The sequence below is a fragment of the Capra hircus genome, chromosome 22 (assembly GCF_001704415.2).
Source record: "Capra hircus breed San Clemente chromosome 22, ASM170441v1, whole genome shotgun sequence".
Classification (NCBI taxonomy): domain Eukaryota; kingdom Metazoa; phylum Chordata; class Mammalia; order Artiodactyla; family Bovidae; genus Capra; species Capra hircus.
Window position 1 is genome coordinate 52,412,484 of NC_030829.1, and position 25,273 is coordinate 52,437,756.

The 25,273-nt window shown below is 48.4% G+C and overlaps 1 protein-coding gene and 1 long non-coding RNA gene across 12 annotated transcripts in view; one reads left to right on the forward strand and one right to left on the reverse strand.

The window, feature by feature from the left end:
• KIF9 (kinesin family member 9) overlaps positions 1 to 16,852 on the forward strand; it is a 36,870-nt gene extending 20,018 nt beyond the window's left edge. For all 6 annotated transcript variants that reach the window (XM_018066851.1, XM_018066852.1, XM_013973637.2 and 3 more), the window contains 11 exons: positions 3,225 to 3,293; positions 4,127 to 4,231; positions 5,416 to 5,471; positions 6,208 to 6,298; positions 6,785 to 6,918; positions 8,444 to 8,635; positions 9,791 to 10,005; positions 12,058 to 12,234; positions 12,532 to 12,647; positions 13,051 to 13,155; positions 16,548 to 16,852. In XM_018066851.1, coding sequence (XP_017922340.1) covers positions 3,225 to 3,293; positions 4,127 to 4,231; positions 5,416 to 5,471; positions 6,208 to 6,298; positions 6,785 to 6,918; positions 8,444 to 8,635; positions 9,791 to 10,005; positions 12,058 to 12,234; positions 12,532 to 12,647; positions 13,051 to 13,155; positions 16,548 to 16,598 — 1,311 coding nt within the window. In that variant the 3' untranslated portion in view covers positions 16,599 to 16,852. The remainder of the gene's footprint in view (positions 1 to 3,224; positions 3,294 to 4,126; positions 4,232 to 5,415; positions 5,472 to 6,207; positions 6,299 to 6,784; positions 6,919 to 8,443; positions 8,636 to 9,790; positions 10,006 to 12,057; positions 12,235 to 12,531; positions 12,648 to 13,050; positions 13,156 to 16,547) is intronic.
• LOC102173511 overlaps positions 1 to 25,273 on the reverse strand; it is a 55,341-nt gene that overhangs the window by 4,792 nt on the left and 25,276 nt on the right. For 2 of the 6 annotated variants that reach the window (XR_001919966.1, XR_001919967.1), the window contains exons 4-6: positions 7,666 to 7,824; positions 2,815 to 2,995; positions 628 to 712 (exon numbers count right to left, since the gene is read on the reverse strand). This is a non-coding gene — a long non-coding RNA (uncharacterized LOC102173511). Of the gene's footprint in view, positions 1 to 576; positions 713 to 2,814; positions 2,996 to 5,848; positions 5,912 to 7,465; positions 7,546 to 7,665; positions 7,825 to 25,273 lie in introns of those variants that run through there. The other 4 variants (XR_001919965.1, XR_001919969.1, XR_001919968.1 and 1 more) reach the window with 3 other exon arrangements.

A 25,273-nucleotide genomic window follows, 5' to 3' on the forward strand; every position in this document is an offset into this window, starting at 1 on the left:
CTGGCTCCTCACACCATGCTGGATGGAGGAGTCATCGAGCTGGAGGTCCCCAGCAGCTCAGCCAGTTTCCCTGGCTGCGTAGAGTGCGTTTTCTAGAACTGAGACCCCTCAGCTGGGACAAGGGCATGAAGATGAGTAGGGGCTGGCCGCCAGTCCTCTCTCATAGGACTTCCCTCAGTCACCTCATAGGAAGTCCACTGAAGGACTATCTTGAGGTTGCCCAGAGGGGCAGAGTCAGAATTTGGACCCTGGTCATGGGTCTTGAGTTCAGGCTTTGTGCTCTGATTTGCCAGGGAGCCACCGGGACCCCTTGCTATAGACTGGTCACTGCTTTGGTCACCAGATGGACAGAGGACCCTGACAGGCTACAGTCCATGGGGCCGCAAAAGAGTCAGACATCACATAGTGACCAAACAACTCAACCTGAGACCCAGCTGTCAGGGGCTCCCTCTAGTGGCTATTTTGAACAACTAAAAGAAGCCTATTGTTCACACTGAAGGTTCTCAACATGAAGTCCTAGGCTTATATGAAAGACTCAAGGACAGTATCAGATGTAAAATGACTAAGCAATTCTGCTTCTAGAAATGTATCATTTATTCGTTCAGCTAAAATTTATGGAGTACTTACTATGTGCCGGGCACTTTTTGAAGCACCTGGGACACGTCAGTGGTCCAACAGAAACACAAAGCTGTCTTGAAGAGCTGACAGTTTACTAGAGATGGGAGAGACAGATGTAATAAACATAAGAAATCAGTTGGTTCTAGATTCTTCCATTTGCAACAACATGGATGAACCTTGAGGACATCGTGCTAAGTGAAATAAGCCACATACACAAAGAAAAACACTGCATGATCTCACTTATATGTGGAACCTAACAAAGTCAAATTCACAGAAGCAGAAAGCAGAGCAGTGGTTACCAGGAGTGGGAGCAGGCAGGCTGAGATATGGGAAATGTGGGTCAAAGAGTACATATTTTTAGTCCTAAGACAAATGAGTTCCAGGGATCTAACATATAGCATGGTGAATATAGTTAATAGTAGTGTGCTGTATACTGAAAATTTGCAAGGGAAGTAGATCTCAGAAGCTGTACCACATACACAAAAAATGGTGACTAGTGGATATGTTAATTAGCTCGCCTGGAGTAGTCATTTCATCGTGTACATGTATATCAAAACATCAATGTTGTACACCTTAAATATATATAATTTTTCTTAAAACTAAAATAGCTTAAGTTCTAGAGCTTCACTGTCCAATACAGTAGCCACTACTCACACATGGCTTCTGAAATCAGTAAAAAAAAAAAACAAAGAAAACTTTCTTTTTGGTCACACCTCATGACAAATCACTGCAGATGGTGACTGTGGCCATGAAATTAAAAGATGCTTACTCCTTGGAAGAAAAGTTATGACCAACCTAGATAGCATATTCAAAAGCAGAGACATTACTTTGCCAACAAAGGTCTGTCTAGTCAAGGCTATGGTTTTTCCTGTGGTCAGGTATGGATGTGAGAGTTGGACTGTGAAGAAGGCTGAGCGCCGAAGAATTGATGCTTTTGAACTGTGGTGTTGGAGAAAACTCTTGAGAGTCCCTTGGACTTCAAGGAGATCCAACCAGTCCATTCTGAAGATCAGCCCTGGGTGTTCTTTGGAAGGAATGATGCTAAAGCTGAAACTCCAGTACTTTGGCCACCTCATGGGAAGAGTTGACTCACTGGAAAAGACTCTGATGCTGGGAGGGATTGTGGGCAGGAGGAGAAGGGGACGACAGAGGATGAGATGGCTGGATGGCATCACAGAGTCGATGGACGTGAGTCTGAGTGAACTCCGGGAGTTGGTGATGGACAGGGAGGCCTGGTGTGCTGCGATTCATGGGTTCGCAAAGAGTCAGACACGACTGAGCGACTGAACTGAACATGCCACAGGGATACTAGTTCCCCAACCAGGGATCAAACCCATACCCCCGGCAGTGGAAGTGCAGGGTCTTAACCACGGGACCTCCAAGAAAGTGCTCTGAAATCAGTAAAATTAAATAAAATTAAAAATTTTTAAAAATTCAGTTCCTCTGTCCCACTAGTCACACTGTAAGTGTTCCATAGCTTTATGTGGCTTGTGGCACAAACAGAACCTTTCCATCATTACAGCAAGTTCTGTTAGTACTGCTCTAGGGTATGTTCTATGAAAAAAAACTAGAGCAAGATTTTTAAAAAGAGTGGTGTGAGAGTGGGAGGGGATTGCAGTTTTACGTGGGGTAACTGAGGGGCGCCTAATTTAGCAGTGTTTGAACAGAGACTTGAGGAAGGTGAGCTATGCGAATACCTGGGAGAAGCATGTCCCAGGCAGAGGGGACAGGCAGCACAGAGGCAGGAGCGTGCTCATTTGGTGGGAGTGGCATGAGCAGGGGCAGAAGCGTACACAAGGAGTAATGGGGCAGATCACAGCGCATTGCTGCTGCTGCTGCTAAGTCGCTTCAGTCGTGTCCGACTCTGTGCGACCCCATAGACGGCAGCCCACCAGGCTCCCCCGTCCCCGGGATTCTCCAGGCAAGAACACTGGAGTGGGTTGCCATTGCCTTCTGCAATGCATGAAAGTGAAAAGTGAAAGGGAAGTCATTCAGTCGTGTCTGACTCTTCGCGATCCCATGGACTGCAGCCCACCAGGCTCCTCCGTCCATGGGACTTTCCAGGCAAGGGTACTGGAGTGGGGTGCCATCGCCTTCTCTGACATAGCGCATAGGTCACTGTCATCCTACACAAAGATGTAAGAGCAAAGTGTTCTGCAGCATTGTTTATAGCAGCAATAATTGGAGGTGGCATACCTGTCAGCGGGGAAAGGTGATGCTTTGTGTAGTGGCTGGAGAGGATGAGGGTGACATCCTGGAGGCACAGGCTACATGGAGAGGGCGGTGACCCTGGTGGATTGAAGTATGCTGGAGCTTCTGGAGTCGGGCTTTAGGGTGGTCCTAGTGGAGCCCATACTGACTCTGTTCTCAGTCTTCCCTGCAAGTAAGAGGCAAAGGACAGAGAAGTGCTGAAACCCCTTCAAACCCTAAACTCACCCAGTTGGGGAAAAGTCACCAGCTGGGAGGGAATCGTCCAAATGTTGAGATCACACTCCATGGATTACCTGCAAGGGCCAGGATGTCCAAGGACAGGGTGGGGAATTATTAAGTGGCTTCTCTGACTGTCTTCCTTGCTACCCCCGCCTCCCCATATGCTTCCCTGGCAGAGAATGGTCAAGAACCTGGAGAAGGAGCTAGCACTGCTCAAGCAGGAACTAGCCATCCATGACAGCCTGGTAAGGGGCTAGAGGTGATGGGCGGAATACTAGAGGGACTGGGGTCAGGGTACCAAGTGGGCAGAAGGACTAGGTGGGAGGGGGCAGTGGGTCAGGGCAGGGGTGGATCAGAGGGTGGGCTGGGTGAGCAGAGGGACTGGGTGGACAGGGGGCCATGTGGGTCAGGGGCTGAGTAGACAGGGGACTGGGGGAACAGACACTGCGGGGGCAGAAGGCCTGAGGGATCAGGGATGCCTGTTGGGCAGAGACTCTGGAAGAACAAGATGTGGGCAGGGCTGTCAGATGGTCAGGGAGCAGAGCCAGGCAGTAGGCAGGGGGATGAAGGGCTGGGGCCACAGGCCTGGCAGGTGTGGGTAGAGGCACACCTGGGGCCACAGGCCTGGCTCAAGGTCAGGGAGGTGGACAGGCTGGATGGTTATTAGGGGCAGCAGGGAGCTGGAAGGTAGGGGTGGGGAGCAGGAGACCTCCAGTGCTGGTCTGAGCTGATGCTCATGGTCCAGAGGGTCTCAAGGCAGAGGCGCCCCCTCCCTCCTGTGGCCCTCATCCCACAGTCTGCTGAGGCTCAGCCAGCAGAGCCCCCCGGATTGGAGGAGCAGGCCCTTGTCTGGCAGCCTTTCCTTCCCTACCCCACCTGGTTGTCCCGTGCTGACCTGACTACCTGGCCCGTGAGTCAGGCCCTCCCTACCAGGACATGGTGATGAAGGGAGTAAAGTGGCTTGGGTAGCCAGGCTGTCTGTCCAGCCTCCCCACTTTGGTCCTCAGAATGGTCCCTGCCACCCTGCTTGGGCTTGGGCGCTCGGAGCTTAACAGTACGTTCCTCTTCCTTCTCCAAGGCCAACCGTACCCTCGTGAACTATGACCCTATGGATGAAATCCAGATTGCTGAGATCAACTCCCAGGTGCGAAGGTACCTGGAGGGAACACTGGAAGAGATTGACGTAAGCAGCCCCTCAGGACCCCCATGTCCGGCTGGCCCGGGCCTGTCTCCCGGCCACACCATGATGTATGCTGCGCTAGCCTGAGAACCTCACTGAGAGGGTACAGGGGGTATAGGGTAGGTGGTGCTGGACTCCTGGCCTCAGGGCCCTTCAGCCCACTGAGGCCGCAGCATCCATGTTTAGGGTCGCAAGGCTGTGGGTGCCCCACAGCCTTGAACACAGGGGAGGTGGTCCAAGCCTTGAATACAGTGGGGGTGGTCCATTATAGGGCCACCAGTACAGATCCTAGAGCCAAGCTGCTCTGGGTCAAATCTCAGAGCTCAGCAGTCTCCCTGCTGAGTGGCATCAGGAAAATGCTCAAGCTCGTGTACTCTGGTGGTCTGACCTGTACGGTAGGGAGGGAAACGGGCTGGGATGAACTGAGAGGCAGCACCTCAGGGGCTTGTCTGTGGCAGCAGAGGGGGGACATTAAAGGATGATGGTCATGCTGGTTGTCTACAAGGTGGACCCCTCCAGGGCCCATGCTGGAATGGGCCAAGGAGGAAAAGAGCAGCCACAAAGGGAAGGCTCTCAGGGGGAGAGAGGCATTCTGTTTTCAGAGCACAGGCTGGCAGGCCTCTCATCAGGGGTTCACGGCCAGAGCCTTGTCCAGCCTGTCACCGTCAGCAGCTGCCAGAGGCAGGCCTGGGACAGCTGAGGGCTCTTTTGGTCTTTCTAGGAAGGGCAGCCCCAGAATGACCATCAAGGCTAATGCTAGAGGGTAGTGGGGTCAAGAGAGGCCGATGGTCTCCCCTTTAGCCACAGGTGTGTGCATGTGTCTGGGCCCACACAGAATGGTTCATAATGGACCCTTTTGGAAGCAGGAGAGAGCTGAGGACAGTTAATTTTATTTAGATGTTTTCTTAGTACCTTCAAGAACTAGAGTCATTTCAACTTTATATATATCTTCAGTCAGAAAAGGTGATTTTTTTATAGCTTCAATAAATAGTTTCCAAATTACTAATCAAGGGTTTCTCTGTTCTTGAGGAGGGCTTGACTGGCACTTTGCTGAGAGGGTGTTGGTACATGTCCCCTTCTTGAGACCCATGGTCCAAGGCTTAGTCAAGGGGTCCTGATTTCTCTACAGACACAGCCTTAGTCCTGTGGTGCCCCTGGTCTAACCTCTGCCTTGCTCTCCTCTCCAGATAATCAACCTCAGACAGATCCAGGAGGTGTTCAACCAGTTCCGGATGGTGCTGAGGTAAGGGAGCCACCACACCCACCCAGTCCTGCATCAGGCTGCCATTCTCCTTTCCCATGGTCTGGGTGCTGGCCTCCAGGCACTCTGCCTTCTGTCTGGTGTGCGCGGAGCCGGATCAGAGGCCTCTGGGTATGGCAGCCCTGGGTGATCCCAGCAGTCTGCCTCTGAGTTCTCAGGTCCTCCTACCCTCCCCTTCCTCTGGAAGTGGGGACAGCCCCCCTTTTAAGGGCTAAGCAGAGAGGAGGCAGTCCCTGGTTTCCTGAGTTTGTTCACTGGACAGGAGGTCTTTATGTGGCCAGAGCAGGGCGTTTTGATGCTCCTGGCACCCTCCTCCCCACCTCAAGAGGGATTTGTGGTTTACTGGGGTACAGACATAACTGTAGCCTGACTGGCTCATGCTGGGTGTTATCACAGAAGCTGGGCACATGATTCCGAAGGGCCTGTTAGAGACAGATAGGGATGCATGATGCAGGCTTGGGGTCCTTGTCCAAGGTCATCTTAGAGCAGCTGTCCTTGACACATAGGGTGACCCCTGTGGATCTGGGGACTGGACAGTGGGTACATGCTTTGAGGAGTGGGGAGCAGGCAGTGAGCATGTTCTGTCTGGTCTGGTTTACGATGAGGGCATGGCTCTGTCTCTGAGGCCACAAACAACTTCTAACTCCAGAACGTGGTGCTTGCCCCAGTGGGCTCAGCTTGCCCAGGTGCAAGGGGTTCTTTCACTCTGTCTCCCAAGCCAACAGGAACAGGAAGTGGAGTCCACTTTGCGCAGGAAGTATACCCTCATAGACAAGAATGACTATGCAGCCATCTCCGCTGTCCAGAAGGTAAGCACGCCTGCCTCTTGCCGACAAGACTCACATCAGAGTTTTGCATTCCCAGATCTTGCCAGAAGCAGCGAGTGTCCTGCATTAAAGCAGATCTAGGGTTGTAACAGGTAAAGGTTAACACCAGCATGAGCATGGAATGACCCATGCAAGAGTCAACCATGTATGAATTCAAAATGATCGCCATAAATGGGAGATGAGCCCAGCAGCAAACAAGACAGTTGCCACAGTTAGGTTGGAAGTGGGCCTCAGGAGTCTCAGAGTATGGATGAGACACCCAGCTATGAGAATAGTTGGTGTAGACAATGGATGTTTGGTGGGGTGGTCGGAGACAGCGGACGTGGGCACAGCCTGAAGTGACATCCGCAGGAGCCACATCTCGGTGTGTGGGATGAACCTGTCCACCTTTGGTGCATATACACCTGGGTCCCCCAGGGGCCTGAACACTTGATCTGACCTGCAGACCTGTGACTGGCCTCTGTCCAGGCAGGGCTCGTAGACGCTGATGGCCACCTAGTGGGCGAGCCTGACGGACAAGGCTTTGGACTTGGAGTCGCCCCTTTCTCTATCAAACCCGGGAAGAAATCCAAGTCCAAGAAGATGTTTAAAGAGCAGCTCAGGTGAGTGATGTTCCTGATGCTCCTGCTGATCAGCACCTTGCCCTCCTTGGCTGGCGAAGGGGAGGACACAACTGTCCCTCCCTTCCCCCAGTCTTAGTGATGGGGTGGGGTGGTCACAATGGACATCACCCCTGCCCATACTAACAGTGTCTGTGGGGCCCAGGCTGGGACTGCTCATCTGTCATGCTCACAGTGGTTCTGTGAGGTGGGAGTTGACGTCTCCAGTTTACTAAGGAGGAAACCAAGGCTCAGAGAGGGGAGGTCATTCCAAGGTCACACTGCTGAGGAGTGGTAGGATGGATATGAGACGCTGGGCTGCCACTCGCCCACTGGTACTTCACGTGGAAGCCCACCCCCCCACCACATTCCTTCTGTGACCCAGCTAATTGGCACCCATGTCACCTAAAAACCCACCCCCACCTTGCAGGCAAGACACATTTGTAGGTGCAAGGTGGGAGGAATGTCAAGGTTCCCTTAATGAGCCAGCCTCTCTGGGAAGTGCTGTGGTGGACAGAGCCCCCACTCTGAGGGTAACTCACGGGCTCACCTCCTTGCTGTGTACTTCTCTCACCCAAGAGGGTCACCTTCTGTGAGGCATGAGAGCTTCTCTGCCTCGGTTTCCTCCCCCTAAGTGGGAATTATAATAATAATAGCATCAGTCACGGGGGTGGTTTCGAGGATCAGTGAGTAAACGCAGTCCCTGTCCCTGGAAGACCTCAATACCAACATGTTGTTAACCATCATCACCTTTTCCTTGTGAAAGGACATGGGTCAAAGCTGCCGGTAGCAAACTGTCCTGTGCAGGACTGGCCCCCTCCTGCCTCTTCAGGCAGGGCGGTCACCCCTCTGTGCTGCAGTCAGGCAATCAGTGTGACAGCAGATCGAGGCTTGGGCCCCAGGCCACACCTGTTGCAAGAAGACCAGAGAAGGAAGCAGTCACGGAGGGAGCCATGGCAGCCTTCCTTCAGCTCTGCCCTGCTCTCACCCGCCTCTCGGGAGGCAGGGCCCTGGGCACCATCACGTGGAGAGGGAGGGCTCTTTTCCCGGGAGGTGGTGTGGGCACTGATGGCAGGTGGGCGAGCAGGTCGTGGGCCGGTCAGAGCAGGGGTGCAGACGTGTCTGTCTTTACTGCTGGGCCTCAGACAGACGCGCCCAGGGTGAGGGCTCTGCTTTCCTTCCCAGGAGTGCCTGTGTGACTCCTGCCTCAGGAGCCGGGATGCTCCTTAGAGCCTGTGGCCTACCCCAAGGTCCTCATGCTTCCAAACTGGAGACTCCCCATTCCTCCCAGGTTTCTCCTGCCAGGACGGCCAAGGGAGGACCTCTTATTCTGATAAAAGGGAGACAAATGCTCCCCTCCTCCTCCCCACATACACGGCTTAGGGCTGTACTCTCCACCCTTTGGCCGAGGTGTATGTTAAGACCGGAGCTGAGTGGGATGGGGTTCTGGTGTGTGAGTGTTGAGCAGGATTACTCCCCTCAGCGTCAGAGACACTGAGCCCGGGGTCTCCCTCCCTTCTCCTTCCAGCTCCTCAGCAAGAAAGGAGGGTGCCAGCAGCCCTCTGAGTGGCAAGGACTTGGATGTTTCCACCTCCAAGACCCAGATGATCCTGTCCTCCAAGGATGGGGATGTCAAAGACATGCTTGTGCGGGACCGGGAGACCTCCAATACTGAGCCCCTGGCCTCTGACTCCCCAAAGGAGGAATTACGCCCACCCAGGTGACCATCTAATGCTAGCTCCTGCGCCAGATTATACAAAACCAGACTATGAGGTGGAAAGAGCTCCTGCAGACAGAAGAGAGATAAACTAGGGTGACAGGCAAAGACTAGGAGCACAGCCCCAAAGGAGAAACATGGTGGCTTATACAGGCGCAAACTGGCTCAACCTCAGGGGCCACCCAAGATGCAGGGACATGCGAAATCATTTTAGACCCTCCAAATAGCAATTATTTAAATAATTAAATTCTCACATTATGGCTAAGTAATGTATTCAAAAGATACAAAATTCTCAAGTGTGAGAGCCTTCCTCCAGCCACCCAGTTCCTCTCCCTGGTCATTGAGTTTTTAGGAATTGAGTTTTGAGTAATTAAGTTTTTAGGAATCTGCCCTGAGGAAATAATCAGAGATTTAGACACAAATTTATATAAAAAGATTGTCATTAATTTAAAAGGCAAAAGGAAAAATTTTTTGGTAACACTTTCAATAATAAACATTAGGGAAAGGGCACCAAATGAATGATTCTGCCCTTGAAATGTACAAAGATGTACATGAAGAATTTTTCTCCAGCTTGTGAACATTTCCAAACATTCAGAGAAGTTGAAAGACCTGTATAGTGAACACCCTCTTGATTGTACTGTTACTATAGTATTTTATCACGTGTTTTTCTCTCCATCTTTTCATCCAACTTTTTTTTAAAACGGATTTCAAACTAAGTTGCAGACAATCTACTTTCACCTACACGGCACTTCATCTTACATCTAGTTAATAATAACTAGGATTCTCAAAGAGTTTTTAATAGCATGGAAGAATGCTTCTGCGAAGAAGGATGCAGGATTATATATACTGCATGATCCAAATATAAAAAAACTTATCAAATAAATTCCTGAAGGAGATACATTAAAGTGTGGTTGCCAGTAGATAATGAGTGGTACTTTGTTTTTTTTAATTTTTCCTTATTTTCATTTTCTGCAATGGGCTGAATAGAACAGAGATGAGAGAATGATTCCTATACAGTTTACCTCTCATCTAGGGTAGGTAGTGCCCAGGAATTCTGACCCCCCAGCTCATAGAAGCCCCAGGGAAGAAATGTGAAGTGCCTGGTGGCTCCAAGACAAGCTGCCCCTTTTCTCCCCTCATCTCCCTCTCCATCTTCAGGCCCAGCACCCCACCCACCAAGCCTGTGGCCTTTGAGGACTTTAAGAATGAGCGGGGTAGTGAGATCAACCGCATCTTCAAAGAAAACAAATCCATCTTGAACGAACGGAGGAAAAGGGCCAGCGAGACCACACAGCGCATCAATGCCATCAAGCGGGAGATCGACATGACCAAAGAGGCACTCAATTTACAGAAATCACTACGAGAAAAGCAAGGTGAGCGTGCTGAGAAGGTAGTTGGGGGACAGTGGGATCTCAGTCACCCTGCTTAGGATGGGCAGACTTGGGCATCGGAGGACCGAGTTGGAAGGGGAGCCGCAGGGGAGGTCGGGGTGTAGCCTTCCTCCTGGGGCATCACTTGGCTCTGGTCAGCCCTGGGGAGCCAGAGTCCTTTTCCCTCTGCCCACACCTTCTTTGAATATGTGCTTAGTTGCTCAGTCGTGTCTGACTCTTTGCAACCCCATGGATTGTGTGTAGTCCACCAGGCTTCTCTGTCCATGGGGATTCTCCAGGTGAGAATACTGGAGTGGGTTGCCACACCCTCTTCCAGGTCTTTGAATATGCAACACCTTATTATATGTTTGAATTCCGGGAGTTGGTGATGGACAGGGAGGCCTGGCATGCTGCGATTCATGGGATCGCAAAGAGTCGGACACGACTGAGTGACTGAACTGATTATATATTTACATATTTTAAATCATATGCATATTACGCTGATATATCACTTATTCCTCAATATGCCTGAAAAATGTATATTTTTAAAGGATGGGAAGGAGAAAAAATAAACAGTAGTTTTAAATAGTTAAAATTTTATCAATATCAGAAAGCATTTTTGCCCTTCCCTACCCCCCAAACAGTTGTTTTCCCATTAGTTGGTAAAATACCAAGTAAAATAACTTTATCTTAAGGGAATAGATCAAGTAGTTCATTTTTTAAAATACCTGCTAGGTACCTTGACTGGCAGCCACTTATCAGCCCAGAGTGGTCATTTAATTTGGGACATTAGACATGAGACATGTCTTTCATGAAAGAAAAATGAAAATCATCTTAAGTTCAACTCTTAGAAATTTTTTTGTTTGGAGATACTCAGAGAACCTCTGGGAAGTATAAGAGATGTTATCACTCCCTATCTCAACAGAGTGCTGTAAAGTCTCTGTGATGGATTTTTGGGCCTTTCCTGGCAATCCAGTGGTCCTTCAGTGCTTCCAATGCAGGAGGAGTGGGTTTGATCCCTGGTCAGGGAACTAAGATCACACATTCTCCATGGTACAGCTCAAAAAAAAATTTTTTTTGTGTCTATCAGGTAACCACACTGGGACTGGCCCACAGCCCGCTGATCAGGTTGCTCTGCAGTGAAGGTGAGGGCAACTCTGGCCTCCCCACTGCAGACACCTTGAATTGGAGCCCTTGCCTCTCCATGAATGGTGTCAGTGACACTTCATGTGCCTCACTTCTCCCCCCATAAACATCAGCGGAAGTGCTAATGCCTTCCCCAGGTACTGGGGACTGCCTCATGCACCCTGGCCACACACCTCAGTCACACACAGGACTAACTCTCCAGGAGCCTGGGCTTGGGTACTGACACGATGCTTTTGCTGAACTTTCAAGTGCTATAGGCAGTAGACCGCCAGGTGAGTGGCTCCACAGATAATTCTGTCTTAACCCAACAACCCTCATCAAACTGACAGGCCTTAAAAAGGACTGTGCAAAGAGACCGTGAGTGGAGGACATGACTCATAGGATGACTGACCCCTCCCTCCTGGAGCCCTCTGCCAGCCACCAGACACAATACAGATGTCTGATGCTCTCTAACAAGGTAGCTGGTGAATGCTGAGGTTAAGAAGACAATTGGAAATCTGGGTTTACATCTACTGTTAATAAGGAACCTTGCCCAACTGCCTTGTGGTACTAGCCAGTCGTGGCAGCTTGTTTATATAACTTATGAAAGATAAACACCTGTATAATATAGGTATTTACTGGATATTCTGGTTAATGGGGTTTAAGATCAAAAGAACCATGGAATGTGGGCCATCTGTACCATTTCCTCTGCTCGCCTCTCCTGTGGTCCCCTCACCTGGGCTCCCTCTCCCTGTGAGACCTGTCCTGGTAGCCTAGCCTTCTCATGCCTTGTCCACCTCTTCGCTGCGCAGCCAGCCCTTCCCCTCGCCCTGTGTTCGTGCTTTGCCAGCACTGCCCTCTTTCTGACCACCTTCCTTCCCGCACCCCAGGTGGGCCCCTCATTCCCTGACCTCCTCCATCCCCTTGCAGGCGAGTATGAGAACAAAGGGCTGATGATCATCGATGAGGAGGAATTCCTGCTGATTCTGAAGCTCAAAGACCTCAAGAAGCAGTACCGGACGGAGCATCAGGACCTCTGTGACCTCAGGGCTGAGGTCCAGTACTGCCAGCACCTGGTGGACCAGTGTCGACACCGCCTGCTCACGGGTGTGCCATTTGGGGAGCTTGGTCAGCCACCTGGGGTTCCAGGAGGCTCAGGGCAGGGCCACAGGCTGGATTCTAGAAGTGGCTTCAGAACTTATCTGTGGCAGAGGCAGGGGGATGGGGTTTTAGATGTGTTTCCAGGACTCTGAGGGCAGGAAATGGAGATGGGAAAGGGTGAGACCCGGGAGCAGGAAGTGAACAGCGGGCAAGCCTGTGACAGGCACAGGACAGGAACATATAGCCTTGACCTGCTTCCTCGAGACTCCCCACCCTCATGATGCTCTCTGCATCTCTCTGCAGAATTTGACATCTGGTACAATGAGTCCTTCTTCGTCCCCGAGGACCTGCAGATGGCACTGAAGCCGGGTGGTGGCATCCGGCCAGGCATGATGCCTCTCAACAAGATTGTGTCTCTGGTGAGTGGCACAGGGCGGGGATGGGGATGGTGGACGAGCACAGGGCAGTGCCGCATGCCCCCTGCCCCCTCCACAAGCATGGCAGTGGACGGGCTGCTCCTGGCCTTCCTACAGCTGCCCCAGGCAGGTGGGCAGGCACAGATCTCTCCCCAGTTTTGGGGGATGAGGACCCAGGAAACACCACGTGCTGCTGCCATCCTTCTTGAGTGGCTCAGCTTGTCCTGATGGCGGTTACAGGCATCTGTGATGACACTGGGAAACTTGGGGCTGAAGGACTGTGAGCGCTCCTGGTGGAGGTTCGCCAGCCTGATGAGGGTCTGCCCTGATGCCCACCACAGGCCCTGTCAGAGCAGATCCTGACGATGCCAGGAGAAGGGTCTGTGCTGAGTTGGGCTTCTTCTAGGGAGAAGACGACCAGGACAGGTTCGGCCAGCTGCAGCAGACGATGCTGCCCGAGGGCCCTGACTCTGTCTCCTTCTACAATGCCAAAGTCAAGATGGAACAGAAGGTAACTTGGGGGATCCGGGTCTCCAGGAAGGCAAGTCCTCAGGGACCTCAGTACTGGGACACCCAAGATGGCCCTCCCCACTTCAGAGGCAGAGGAGGAAAACGCCAGCTCAGGGAAATCCAGTCACCCAGAGTCAGTGGGTATCTTCTGCCAACTCCAGAGTGGCATACAGTAGTGGTCCCACAGACCTTGCCAGGCGTGGACATGGTCAGTGAGTGCTAAGATAGCCCGTGTGTGGTTCGCATGCCAGGGCAGAGCCTGGGGCTCCCCTGAGGCCACTGCCTATTGGGGAGAGCCTCTCGGATGGAGGCCTCCGATGGAGGTGCAGGCCAGGTAGGCGCTCCTTGTGTCAAGTGTGCAGTTGGTTCAATCAGCTGTGGCTTGGGGCAGGGTCACCTGCCCATCCGAGTTGCCTGGGCCCACTCCTCAGCAAGAGGATGGCTTTTCCCAGGCAGCCACTTAGCCTTATGCTGTGAGCATTAAGCTTTATTAACCCTGGCCCCTGAAGGGAGGCCCAGATCAGTGAACAGGGCCCTGCCTCTGTGGAAAGGCAGGGCTCTATGAGAGAGGATGGAGTGAGGTCAACTAGGCATAGGCAGCCCAGCCTCAGAGATCATTTGACTGTGGCCACTATGCAGGAGCTTCCTTATCTGACCACAGAGAGGCCTACCCCTCTCGGCCCAGAGGAGGGGGCATATGAGGTCATGCAGGGGTTCAACTTTATTCTTTTCCGTGTGGATATTCAGTTTTCCCAGTACCAATTGTTGAAAAAATAATTCTTTTTCTGTTGAACTGTTTGGTACCCGTGTTGAAATGCAGCTACCAAAAATGTGATTGAACTTAAACTCTAGGAGTCCTGAATAAGTTGAAATTACTTGGTTTCACTTAGATGGAGTAAGTTGAAATAAATGGTTCCACTTATATGAGGTAATCAAAAATCACAGGGGCATGGAGAAGGAAATGGCAACCCACTCCGGTACTCTTGCCTGGAGAGTCCCTCGGACAGAGCCTGGTGGGTTATAGTCCATGGGGTCGCAGAGTCGGACACGAATGAATGACACACTCACAAAATTGAGGAGATACTTGGTGGCACAAGGGTATACTTTATCTACTCTCCCATCTCCTGCAGGAAGCAGGATGGGGCAGGCAGCACCTGGGAGGCAGGATGGCTCGCTCCCCCCATCCCTTCTGGAAGTCTTGGGGCCTCAGTGCCTGCAACAGCTGGCCTTGGACAAATAAAAAACCAAGTTTTTTGCTGGAAAAAAAAAATCATAGGGGCCGAAAATCTAAATGAACATTTCTCCAAAGAAGACATACAGATGGCCAAAAACCATATAAAAAGATATTCAGTATCACTAATTATCAGAGAAATGCAAGTCAAAAGTACACTGAGGTATCACCTCATACCAGTCAGCATGATCCTCATTAAAAAGTCCACAAACATGTTCAACTCATAGAAACAGAGATTAGAATGGTGGTCACCAGGGAATGGGCGTGGAGTGTGGGAAACAGGGAGATGTTGGTCTAAGGATACAAACTTCCAGTTATAAGATGAGTAGGTTCTGGGGGTCTGATGTATAGAATGGCGATTATAATTAATAATGCTGTTAATAATATATCAATAGCTGAAAGTTGCTAAGAGAGTAGATCTTAAAGGATTTCACCACCGAAAAAGAAACAGTAATTATGTGAAGTGACAGAAGTGTTAGCTACTATGGTTGCAGTCATTTTGTAATATATGTCAAGTCAACACATTGAATACCTTAAACTTAGGCGGTATTATATTCTGTGGCACTTATATCGCAATAAAGCTGAGGCGGGGGAAGTCTACAGACAATAAATAATAAATGCTGGAGTGGGTGTGGAGAAAAAGGAGCACTCCTGCACTGTTGGTGGGAATGTAAGTTGGTGCAGCTGCTGTGGAGAACAGTATGGAGGTTCCTGAAAAAGCTAAGAAACGTAACAACCATGTGATTCAGCAATCCCACTCCTAGTGGTATATCCAGAGAAAAACATAAGCCAAAAGGATACACGCTCCCCAGTATTCACTGCAGCACTGTTTACAACAGTCAAGGCACGGGAGCAACCTAACTGTCCATCGACAGAAGAGTGGATAAAGACGTGGTACGTATGACTCAGCCATAAAAAAAGAGTGAAATAATGCCATTTGCAGCAACATGGATGGACTTAGAGATTATCACATTAAGTGAAGTAAATCAGAGAAAGACAAATATCATATGATATCATTCCTATGTGGGATCTAATTAAAAATGATAAAAACGAACTAATTTACAAAACAGGAACACGCAGATATCAAAAACAAACTTATGATTACTAAAGGGAAAACACGGGGAGGGAGTGATAAATCAGGAGCTTGGGATTAACATACACACACTACTATCTGTAAAATAGATAATCAGTGAGGACCTGCTGCATAGCACAGGGAACTCAATAGTCTGTGATAACCTATATGAGAAAAGAATGTAAGAATGATTATGTGTATGCATAATGTATAACTGAATCACTTTGCCGTATACTTGAAACTAACATAGCATTGTAAATCAAGTATTCGCCAGTAAGTTATTTTCAAAAATAAAATGACCTAAAAATCATAAAGGGAGAAAGTATAATAGTGCTTTTCAGGGTCTAGCGGGAGAGGAGAATGGGGAGTTATTGCTCCATGCATATGCCGTTTCAGTTTGGGATGATGAAGTTAGGGAGATGGGTGGTAGTGATGGTTATACGTTATGAATGTATTCAGTACCACCGAACTGTATACTTAAAGATGGCCAAGGCGGAAATTTTTATTTTTTGTGTATTTTACCACAATAAAAAATAATTCCAGCTTCAAGTGGAAGTTTCAGTTCAAATTCACCATGTGGGGAATCGAGGATTCACCCCCATATTCCAAGTTGGTGGGTTTGGCATTTGCTTGGTCACTGCCCTGCCCCCTGATGTAGTTTCAGCTTCCTTTTCCAACCTGCTTCCCAAAAGCCTAGCAGTGCATTAAAAGGATTCATGAACATCTAGTTGATTTGCAGAGGGAAAGCCCTTCAGAGTACATGGGTCCCCATCCCTCTGGAGAGAAAGCCCTCTTCTTTTCTCTTTTTGAACCTAATTCTTGTGAGAAACTTTCAAGTGAGCCCTTGAAACATGCATGTCTGCTTTTCAACATTTAAAACATTTTATACACTTTAGGATGAAAGAATGAGACAGATTGAATGGAACATTTTTTCCTCACAGAACTGGGACTCATCAAAGGGGGTACTTGTCCCCAAACGGTGATATCTGCAGGAAGAATGTTGGGGTGGATATAGGTGTGTGGCGTCTGAGGCCTTGCTAGGTCTGCAGGTCCTAATCAGTTCCTATTTTCTCCCCCTTTCTATGTCCAGCACAATTATGTGAAAACCATGATGGGCCTCCAGCAGGCACACAGAAAATAGGGACTCACGGCCAGTGCATTGAAGGATGAGATCCCCAGTAAGTCCTGCCTGCTCTAGAGAAGCTGCCAGCACTCCTGCCCAGACTCCAACCCCTCTGCTCCGAGACTGGGGCCCAGTCCAGGGAACACAGTGGCCTGCCTGCCGGAACAGCCTTCAAAGGACACTCTTGACTACGTTCACAGAACGCTTTTGGTTTCAATACGCTGTCTTATATGCAGGGACAGGATAAAATAACTTTTTGGTCTCGACTTTCAGTGCTCATCCAAGAACTTCTATTTTTGGTCATGCCACATGGCACGTGGGATCTTGGTCCCAATCCCACCCCCAGGGATGAAACCTGTGCCCCCTTCAGTGGAAGCACCTTAACCACTGTACCACCAAGGAAGTCCCCAAATAACTTTATTTCCTATCTGGGAGGATGTCTTCCCTATGCAGAGGTGGGGTCCTAACAAGTCTCCAGTTAGAAAGTGGACAAGTAGCCCCTGGCAGGCCTTGGTCCCACTGGTCAGCCTCTTTCCTTTCCTGAATGGCCATCCTTGGGTGAGCTGGGTCTGAGAAGCCCTAGTTCTCATGGCTCAGGCCATAGCTCTCTGTGTTCCTGAGCCAGTTGAAGGCAGGACTCTTCTTCAGCAACAGGGAGAGGATGGGGTGTAGGTGGAAATGACTGAAAGGCAGGTTTTTATCACAAAATAACCTGCCATGAAGTTAGTAATGAGAACCCCATGGTGGGAGGCTGTCTGAAAAGGAGATTGCAGAACCTGCACTATTTGCAAGATTGAACTAAATAGTACCTTTCCAATCAAAGGTCCCATGAGTCTGCTCTTCAGGCCTTCAGTGAACAGCTGGATGGGGGGTTCTATTGAGAGAAGGCTGAAAGGCTTTCCCTGAGGGCTGTCCCTTCTCTCCCGTCCAGCCCCTTTCTCTTTCACTGACTGGCAGGTGCACAGTGGTCCTAAAACAGATTCCCAGAGCAGCTGTGAAGTCTCCAGACTTCATTCCCCTTGATAACACATGGGGGCTGTCACTGATCAGCACTCACAGTGTGTACACAGCCTTGATGGTCAGTCCTCATGTTTCCTTTAAATGTGGCCAAACGGCAGATGTGTAAAGGCAATACTCATCGTCCCAGAAGCTGGAGGCCTTAGAGAGTTCAGATTCTTTCCCTTCTCTGGTTGCCCTTCCCATTATCAGGACTTGTTTGGGGTTCCTGGGACTTTAGAACAGCTCAGGAAATAGAATATAGTAAAGGTGACTCAGTGGTAAAGAATTTGCTTGTCAATGCAGGAGACCTGGGTTCAGTCCCTGGGCCAGGAAGATCCCCTGGGAAAAGAAATGGCAACCCACTCCAGTATTCTTGCTTGGGAAATCCCACGGACAGAGGAACCTGGCGGGCTATAGTTTAGTTGGTTTTAAAAGAGTTAGCAACTAAATAACAACAGAAACACAGGTGTACATTTTGTTGGGTGCCAAAGGAAGTAGCCATTTGTAGCATTCCTAGTCCCTCATCCCTTCATTTCCCATCATTGGCTAGAATAGCATATGGCGTCCTGAACGTCCATGGACAGAACTCCTGGGCAGCCAGACCTGGGGCCTGCAGGCCAGGGCAGGTTTGGCCTCTGTCATGGCAGTGGTTCTGTTTGTTTCTAGCTCATTCATCATTACACAGGCCTTTTTGGTCAGTTCTGGCACAAAAGGAAACAAGTAATCATCAGTGTGGGCAGAGCCACAGGAATAAGCCAGGATGGCGCTCAGTCGATCACCCTCCACACAAACTCCTTAGAGGAGCAGATGCTTCCAACATGACAGGGAGCTAGGGGCATCATGTCCACTCAAATGTGCCTTTTGTTCTAGAAAGTAGTTCCTTCTGAGCTAATCTGATCATCATGGCCATCCCTGAAGGGGACTCCCAGTTCCATCAATGTGACAGATTAAGATAACCTGAAGATATTCCGACTACAAACAGAGATGCTGTCTAAAAGTATACCATTCTTTTAAATGCAAAGCTAAATTTGTAGGAAAGAAAGGGAACTGCCAGAAGCTGGAGAACCGAAAACCAGAGTGATCAGTGTCAACCAGCTCTGTCTGGGAGGTGTGTGAGTGGATGGTTGCTCTTGAGTGTTCATGTCCACGTAAGTGTGAGAGATAAGACTTGGCCCCTGGCAGCCCATTCCAGTACTCTTGCCTGGAAAACCCCATGGATGGAGGAGCCTGGTAGGCTGAAGTCCATGGGGTCGCTAGGAGTCGGACACGACTGAGCGACTTCACTTTCACTTTTCACTTTCATGCATTGGAGAAGGAAATGGCAACCCACTCCAGTGTTCTTGCCTGGAGAATCCTAGGGATGGGGGAGCCTGGTGGGCTGCTGTCTCTGGGGTCGCACAGAGTCGGACACGACTGAAGCGACTTAGCAGCAGCAGCATGCCTCATATGAAGATGAAAATGGAACTCCTTGCAGAAAGGTGGCGGCATCTGATAAAGAAGCTAGAAAAAATTTTCCCACTGCATGGAGAAATAACGAGAGAAATCCAAAAGGGACATTTTTTGTTATTTTAGGAGGCAAAAATGGAACAAGAGTTTTCCAACCGCAGAATGGATGATCTTGGTACAAACTGGGCTCCCAGTCCCTGGAGGAGATAAACTGTGAGCATAGAGAATGTGGTCACAGATGTGGCCAGGCACATGAAATACCCATTATTTATTCCTGTTCATAACTTCCGTGAAAAATTCTCTTTTAACAACAGATAAGAGGACATTATTCTTCAGTGTTGGAGAATCAACTGGCTCGTTTTCTGGAGGACAATTAGGCAGTGTATCTCCAGAGCCTTAACAATATATACTGGTACACACTTTATGCATTAGTATAAACTTTTTGGACAAAAATATGGCCATATCTTTAACAGTTGTGTGTAACAGATGTGTACCATAAACATATTTTGTTCAAATGCAAATGCAATTTAAATTATTTTATTGTAAAATTATTTCAAAATATAGTAATTATTTATTTTATAGATAATTATAATTATTTTATTTATTGCCAGATTTTGTAAGTTTTACATTTTAATACTCATGGGAACCATGATTTCCAAGTACCATGGGCTGGTCAATTGCTGTATGTACTTCTGAGATACTAAATAGTCATTCATTTTCAGCAGTGAGTAAAGAAGCCAGATTTATTTCTGTAGGTTCTGCAGTAAAGTGTTCAGCTGACAGTGATGGTGTCATCAAGTTATTAAAGTTTCCTTCCTTTCTAATAGTGAACAGATGGGTAAAGATTTATCTCCTTTTCAATTCCTGGACTTGATGCTAGGCTGATGATACAATTTCACTGAAGCAAACACACAAACTGAAGCGTTTTGCTTTACTTGAAGAAAACACTAAATATCAGAGGTAACATTGCTATTTTCACTTGTATATTTTTATTTCTGATATATAGATTCCGTTGACCTTGGACCGAGAACTGTTGCTATGGATCAAGGGGATTTGAGTTTAAGAAAATAAAATTGTCTATGAATATCCATGTGGTACTCAGCTTCCATTGCATACACACCAACTGCTGCATTTTTCCTGGAGTGACAATATAGGAGAATCTTCGGAGCAGGGTTTCTGCCTGCCAGTGCAGGAGATGCAAGAGATGCGGGTTCGATCCCCGGGTCAGGAAGATCCTCTGAAGAAGTAAATGGCAACCCACTCCAGTATTCTTAAATCCCATGGACAGAGGAGTCTGGCAGACTACAGTCCATGGGGTTCACAAAGAGGCGGACATGACTGAGCACATGTGCACACACAGTAGACTAGCACTCTCAAGGTTACTTCTATTGAGCAAACCTCTCCAAAGGACCCCCTGAAAACCTGTTCAAGTAAAGTTAAATGTAATAAACTTACAGCATTAAAGAGACTGCCAAAGTGTCATAACAATTTCTCAGAAGGGAAAGTCAGAGAGGATATGTATAGAGCTTTAGGGCCCAAACTTGGAGGAGGGCATGGCAACCCACTCCAATATTCTTGGCTGGAAGATCCCATGGACAGAGGAGCCTGGCCGGCTACAGTCCATGGTATCACAAAGAATTGGACATGAATGAGTGACGGCCGAGAGGAGCTACCCCACGCCCAAGGTCAGGGGTGGCCGGGAGGAGATACCCCATGCCCGAGGTCAGGGGCGGCCAGGAGGAGCTACCCCACGCCCGAGGTCAGGGGCAGCAGCCGAGAGGAGCAATCCCACGTCCAAGGAGCGGTAGCTGCACCAGCGCAGGAGGGCCAAGAGGAGCTACTCCACGTTCAAGGTCAGGAGGGGCGGCTGTGAGGAGATACCCCTCGTCCAAGGTAAGGAGCAGCAGCTGTGCTTTGCTGGAGCAGCCATGAAGAGATAGACCATGTCCAAGGTAAGAGAAACCCAAGTAAGACGGTAGGTGTTGCGAGAGACATCAGAGGGCAGACACACAAATCATAATCGCAGAAAACTAGCCAATCTAATCACACAGACCACAGCCTTGTCTACCTCAATGAAACTAAGCCATGCCATGTGGCGCCACCCAAGATGGGCGGGTCACGGTGGAGAGGTCTGACAGAATGTGGTCCACTGGAGAAGAGAATGGCAAACCACTTCAGTATTCTCGCCTTGAGAACCCCATGAACAGTATGAAAAGGTAAAATGATAGGATACTGAAAGAGGAACTCCCCAGGTCGGTAAGTGTCCAATATGCTACTGGAGATCAGTGGAGAAATAACTCCAGAAAGAATGAAGGGATGGAGCCAAGGCAAAAACAATACCCAGTTGTGGATGGGACTGGTGATAGAAGCAAGGTCCCATGCTGTAAAGAGCTATATTGCATAGGAACCTGGAATGTCAGGTCCATGAATCAAGGCAAATTGGAAGTGGTCAAACAGGAGATGGCAAGAGTGAACGTCGACATTCTAGCAATCAGCGAACTAAAATGGACTGGAATGGGTGAATTTAACTCAGATGACCATTATATCTACTACTGCGGGCAGGAATCCCTTAGAAGAAATGGAGTAGCCATCATGGTCAACGAAAGAGTCCAAAATGCAGTACTTGGATGCAATCTCAAAAACGACAGAATGATCTCTGTTTCCAAGGCAAACCATTCAATATCACAGTAATCCAAGTCTATGCCCCAACCGGTAACACTGAAGAAGCTGAAGTTGAACGGTTCTATGAAGACCTACAAGACCTTTTAGAACTAACACCCAAAAAAGATGTCCTTTTCATTATAGGGGACTGGAATGCAAAGGGAGGAAGTCAAGAAACACCTGGAGTAACAGGCAAATTTGGCCTTGGAATGAGGAATGAACCAGGGCAACGGCTAATAGAGTTTTGCCAAGAGAACGCACTGGTCATAGCAAACACCCTCTTCCAACAACACAAGAGAAGACTCTACACATGGACATCACCAGATGGTCAACACCAAAATCAGATTGGTTATATTCTTTGCAGCCAAACATGGAGAAGCTCTATACAGTCAGCAAAAACAGGACCGGGAGCTGGCTATGGCTCAGATCATGAAGTCCTTATTGCCAAATTCAGACTTAAATTGAAGAAAGTAGGGAAAACCGCTAGACCATTCAGGTATGACGTGAATCAAATCCCTTATGATTATACAGTGAAAGTGAGAAATAGATTTAAGGGACTAGATCTGATAGAGTGCCTGATGAACTATGGAATGAGGTTCATGACATTGTACAGGAGACAGGGATCAAAACCATCCCCATGGAAAAGAAATGCAAAAAAGCAAAATGGCTGTCTGGGGAGGCCTTACAAATAGCTGTGAAAAGAAGAGAGGCGAAAAGCAAAGGAGAAAGGGAAAGATATAAGCATCTGAATGCAGAGTTCCAAAGAATATCAAGGAGAGATAAGAAAGCCTTCCTTAGCAATCAATGCAAAGAAATAGAGGAAACAACAGAATGGGAAAGACTAGAGATCTCTTCAAGAAAATTAGAGATACCTAACCTGCCTCTTGAGAAATCTGTATGCAGGTCAGGAAGCAACAGTTAGAACTGGACATGGAACAACAGACTGGTTCCAAATAGGAAAAGAAATACTTCAAGGCTGTATATTGTCACCCTGCTTATTTAACTTATATGCAGAGTACATCATGAGAAACACTGGACTGGAAGAAACACAAGCTGGAATCAAGATTGCCAGGAGAAATATTAATAACCTCAGATATACAGATTACACCACCCTTATGGCAGAAAGTGAAGAGGAACTAAAAAGCCTCTTGATGAAAGTGAAAGAGGAGAGCAAAAAAGTTGGCTTAAAGCTCAACATTCAGAAAATGAAGAGCATGGCATCTGGTCCCATCACTTCATGGGAAATATATGGGGAAACAGTAGAAACAGTGTCAGACTTTATTTTTGGGGGCTCCAAAATCACTGCAGATGGTGACTGCAGCCTTGAAATTAAAAGACGCTTACTCCTTGGAAGAAAAGTTATGACCAACCTAGATAGTATATTCAAAAGCAGAGACATTACTTTGCTGACTAAGGTCTGTCTAGTCAAGGCTATGGTTTTTCCTGTGGTCATGTATGGATGTGAGAGTTGGACTGTGAAGAAGGCTGAGTGCTGAAGAATTGATGTGTTTGAACTGTGGTGTTGGAGAAGACTCTTGAGAGTCCCTTGGACTGCAAGGAGATCCAACCAGTCCATTCTGAAGGAGATCAACCCTGGGATTTCTTTGGAAGAAATGATGCTAAAGCTGAAGCTCCAGTACTTTGGACACCTCATGCGAAGAGTTGACCCATTGGCAAAGACTCTGACGCTGGGAGGGATTGGGGGCAGGAGGAGAAGGGGACGACCCAGGATGAGATGGCTGGATGGCATCACAGACTCGATGGACGTGAGTCTGAGTGAACTCCGGGAGTTGGTGATGGACAGGGAGGCCTGGCGTGCTGCGATTCATGGGGTCGCAAAGAGTCGAACACAACTGAGCGACTGAACTGAACTGAACTGAAGGGAACATTTCATGCAAAGATGGGCTCAATAAAGGACAGAAATGGTATGGACCTAACAGAAGCAGAAGATACTAAGAAGAGGTGGCAAGAATACACAGAACTGTACAAAAAATATCTTCATGACCAAGATAACCATGACGGTGTAATCACTCACCTAGAGCCAGACATCCTGGAATGTGAAGTCAAGTGGGCCTTAGAAAGCATCACTACGAACAAAGCTAGTGGAGGTGATGGAATTCCAGTTGAGCTATTTCAAATCCTGAAAGATGATGCTGTGAAAGTGCTGCACTCAATATGCCAGCAAATTTGGAAAACTTAGCAGTGGCCACAGGACTGGAAAAGGTCAGTTTTCATTCCAGTCCCAAAGAAAGGCAATGCCAAAGAAAGCTCAAACTACCACACAATTGCACTCATCTCACACGCTAGTAAAGTAATGCTCAAAATTCTCCAATCTAGGCTTCAGCAATACATGAACCATGAACTTCCAGATGTTCAAGCTGGTTTTAGAAAAGGCAGAGGAATCAGAGATCAAATTGCCAACATCCACTGGATCATGGAAAAAGCAAAAGAGTTCCAGAAAAACATCTATTTCTGCTTTATTGACTATACCAAAGCCTTTGACTGTGTGGATCACAATAAACTGTGGAAAATTCTGAGAGAGATGGGACTACCAGAGCACCTGACCTGCCTCTTGAGAAACCTGTATGTAGGTCAGGAAGGAACTAGAACTGGACATGGAACAACAGACTGGTTCCAAATAGGAAAAGGAGTACGTTAAGGCTGTCACCCTGCTTATTTAACTTACATGCAGAGTACATCATGAGAAATGCTGGGCTGGAAGAAGCACAGGCTGGAAATCAAGATTGCTGGGAGAAATATCAATTACGTCAAATAAGCAGATGACACCACCCTTATGGCAGAAAGTGAAGAGGAACTAAAAAGCCTCTTGATGAAAGTGAAAGAGGAGAGCGAAAAAGTTGGCTTAAAGCTCAACATTCAGAAAACGAAGATCATGGCATCTGGTCCCATCACTTCATGGGAAATAGATGGGGAAACAGTGGAAATAGTGGCAGACTTTTTTTGGGGGGGCTCCAAAAGCACTGCAGATGGTGACTGCAGCCATGAAATTAAAAGACGCTTACTCCTTGGAAGATAAGTTATGACCAACCTAGATAGCATATTCAAAAGCAGAGACATTACTTTGCCAACAAAGGTCTGTCTAGTCAAGGCTATGGTTTTTCCAGTGGTCATGTATGGATGTGAAAGTTGGTCTGTGAAGAAAGCTGAGCACCGAAGAATTGATGTGTTTGAACTGTGGTGTTGTAGAAAACTCTTGAGAGTCCCTTGGACTGTAAGGAGATCCAACCAGTCCATTCTAAAGGAGATCAGTCCTGGGTGTTCTTTGGAAGGACTGATGCTAAAGCTGAAACTTCAATACTTTGGCCACCTCATGTGAAGAGTTGACTCATATTGGGAAAGACTCTGATGCTGGGAGGGATTGGGGGCAGGAGGAGAATGGGATGAAAGAGGATGAGATGGCTAGATGGCATCACAGACTCGATGCTGAGTTTGGGTGAACTCCAGGAGTTGGTGATGGACTGAGAGGCCTGGTGTGCTGAGATTCATGGGGTCGCAAAGAGTCGGACACGACTGAGTGACTGGACTAAACTGAGTGACTAACACACACACAGGACCCAAACTGGGTA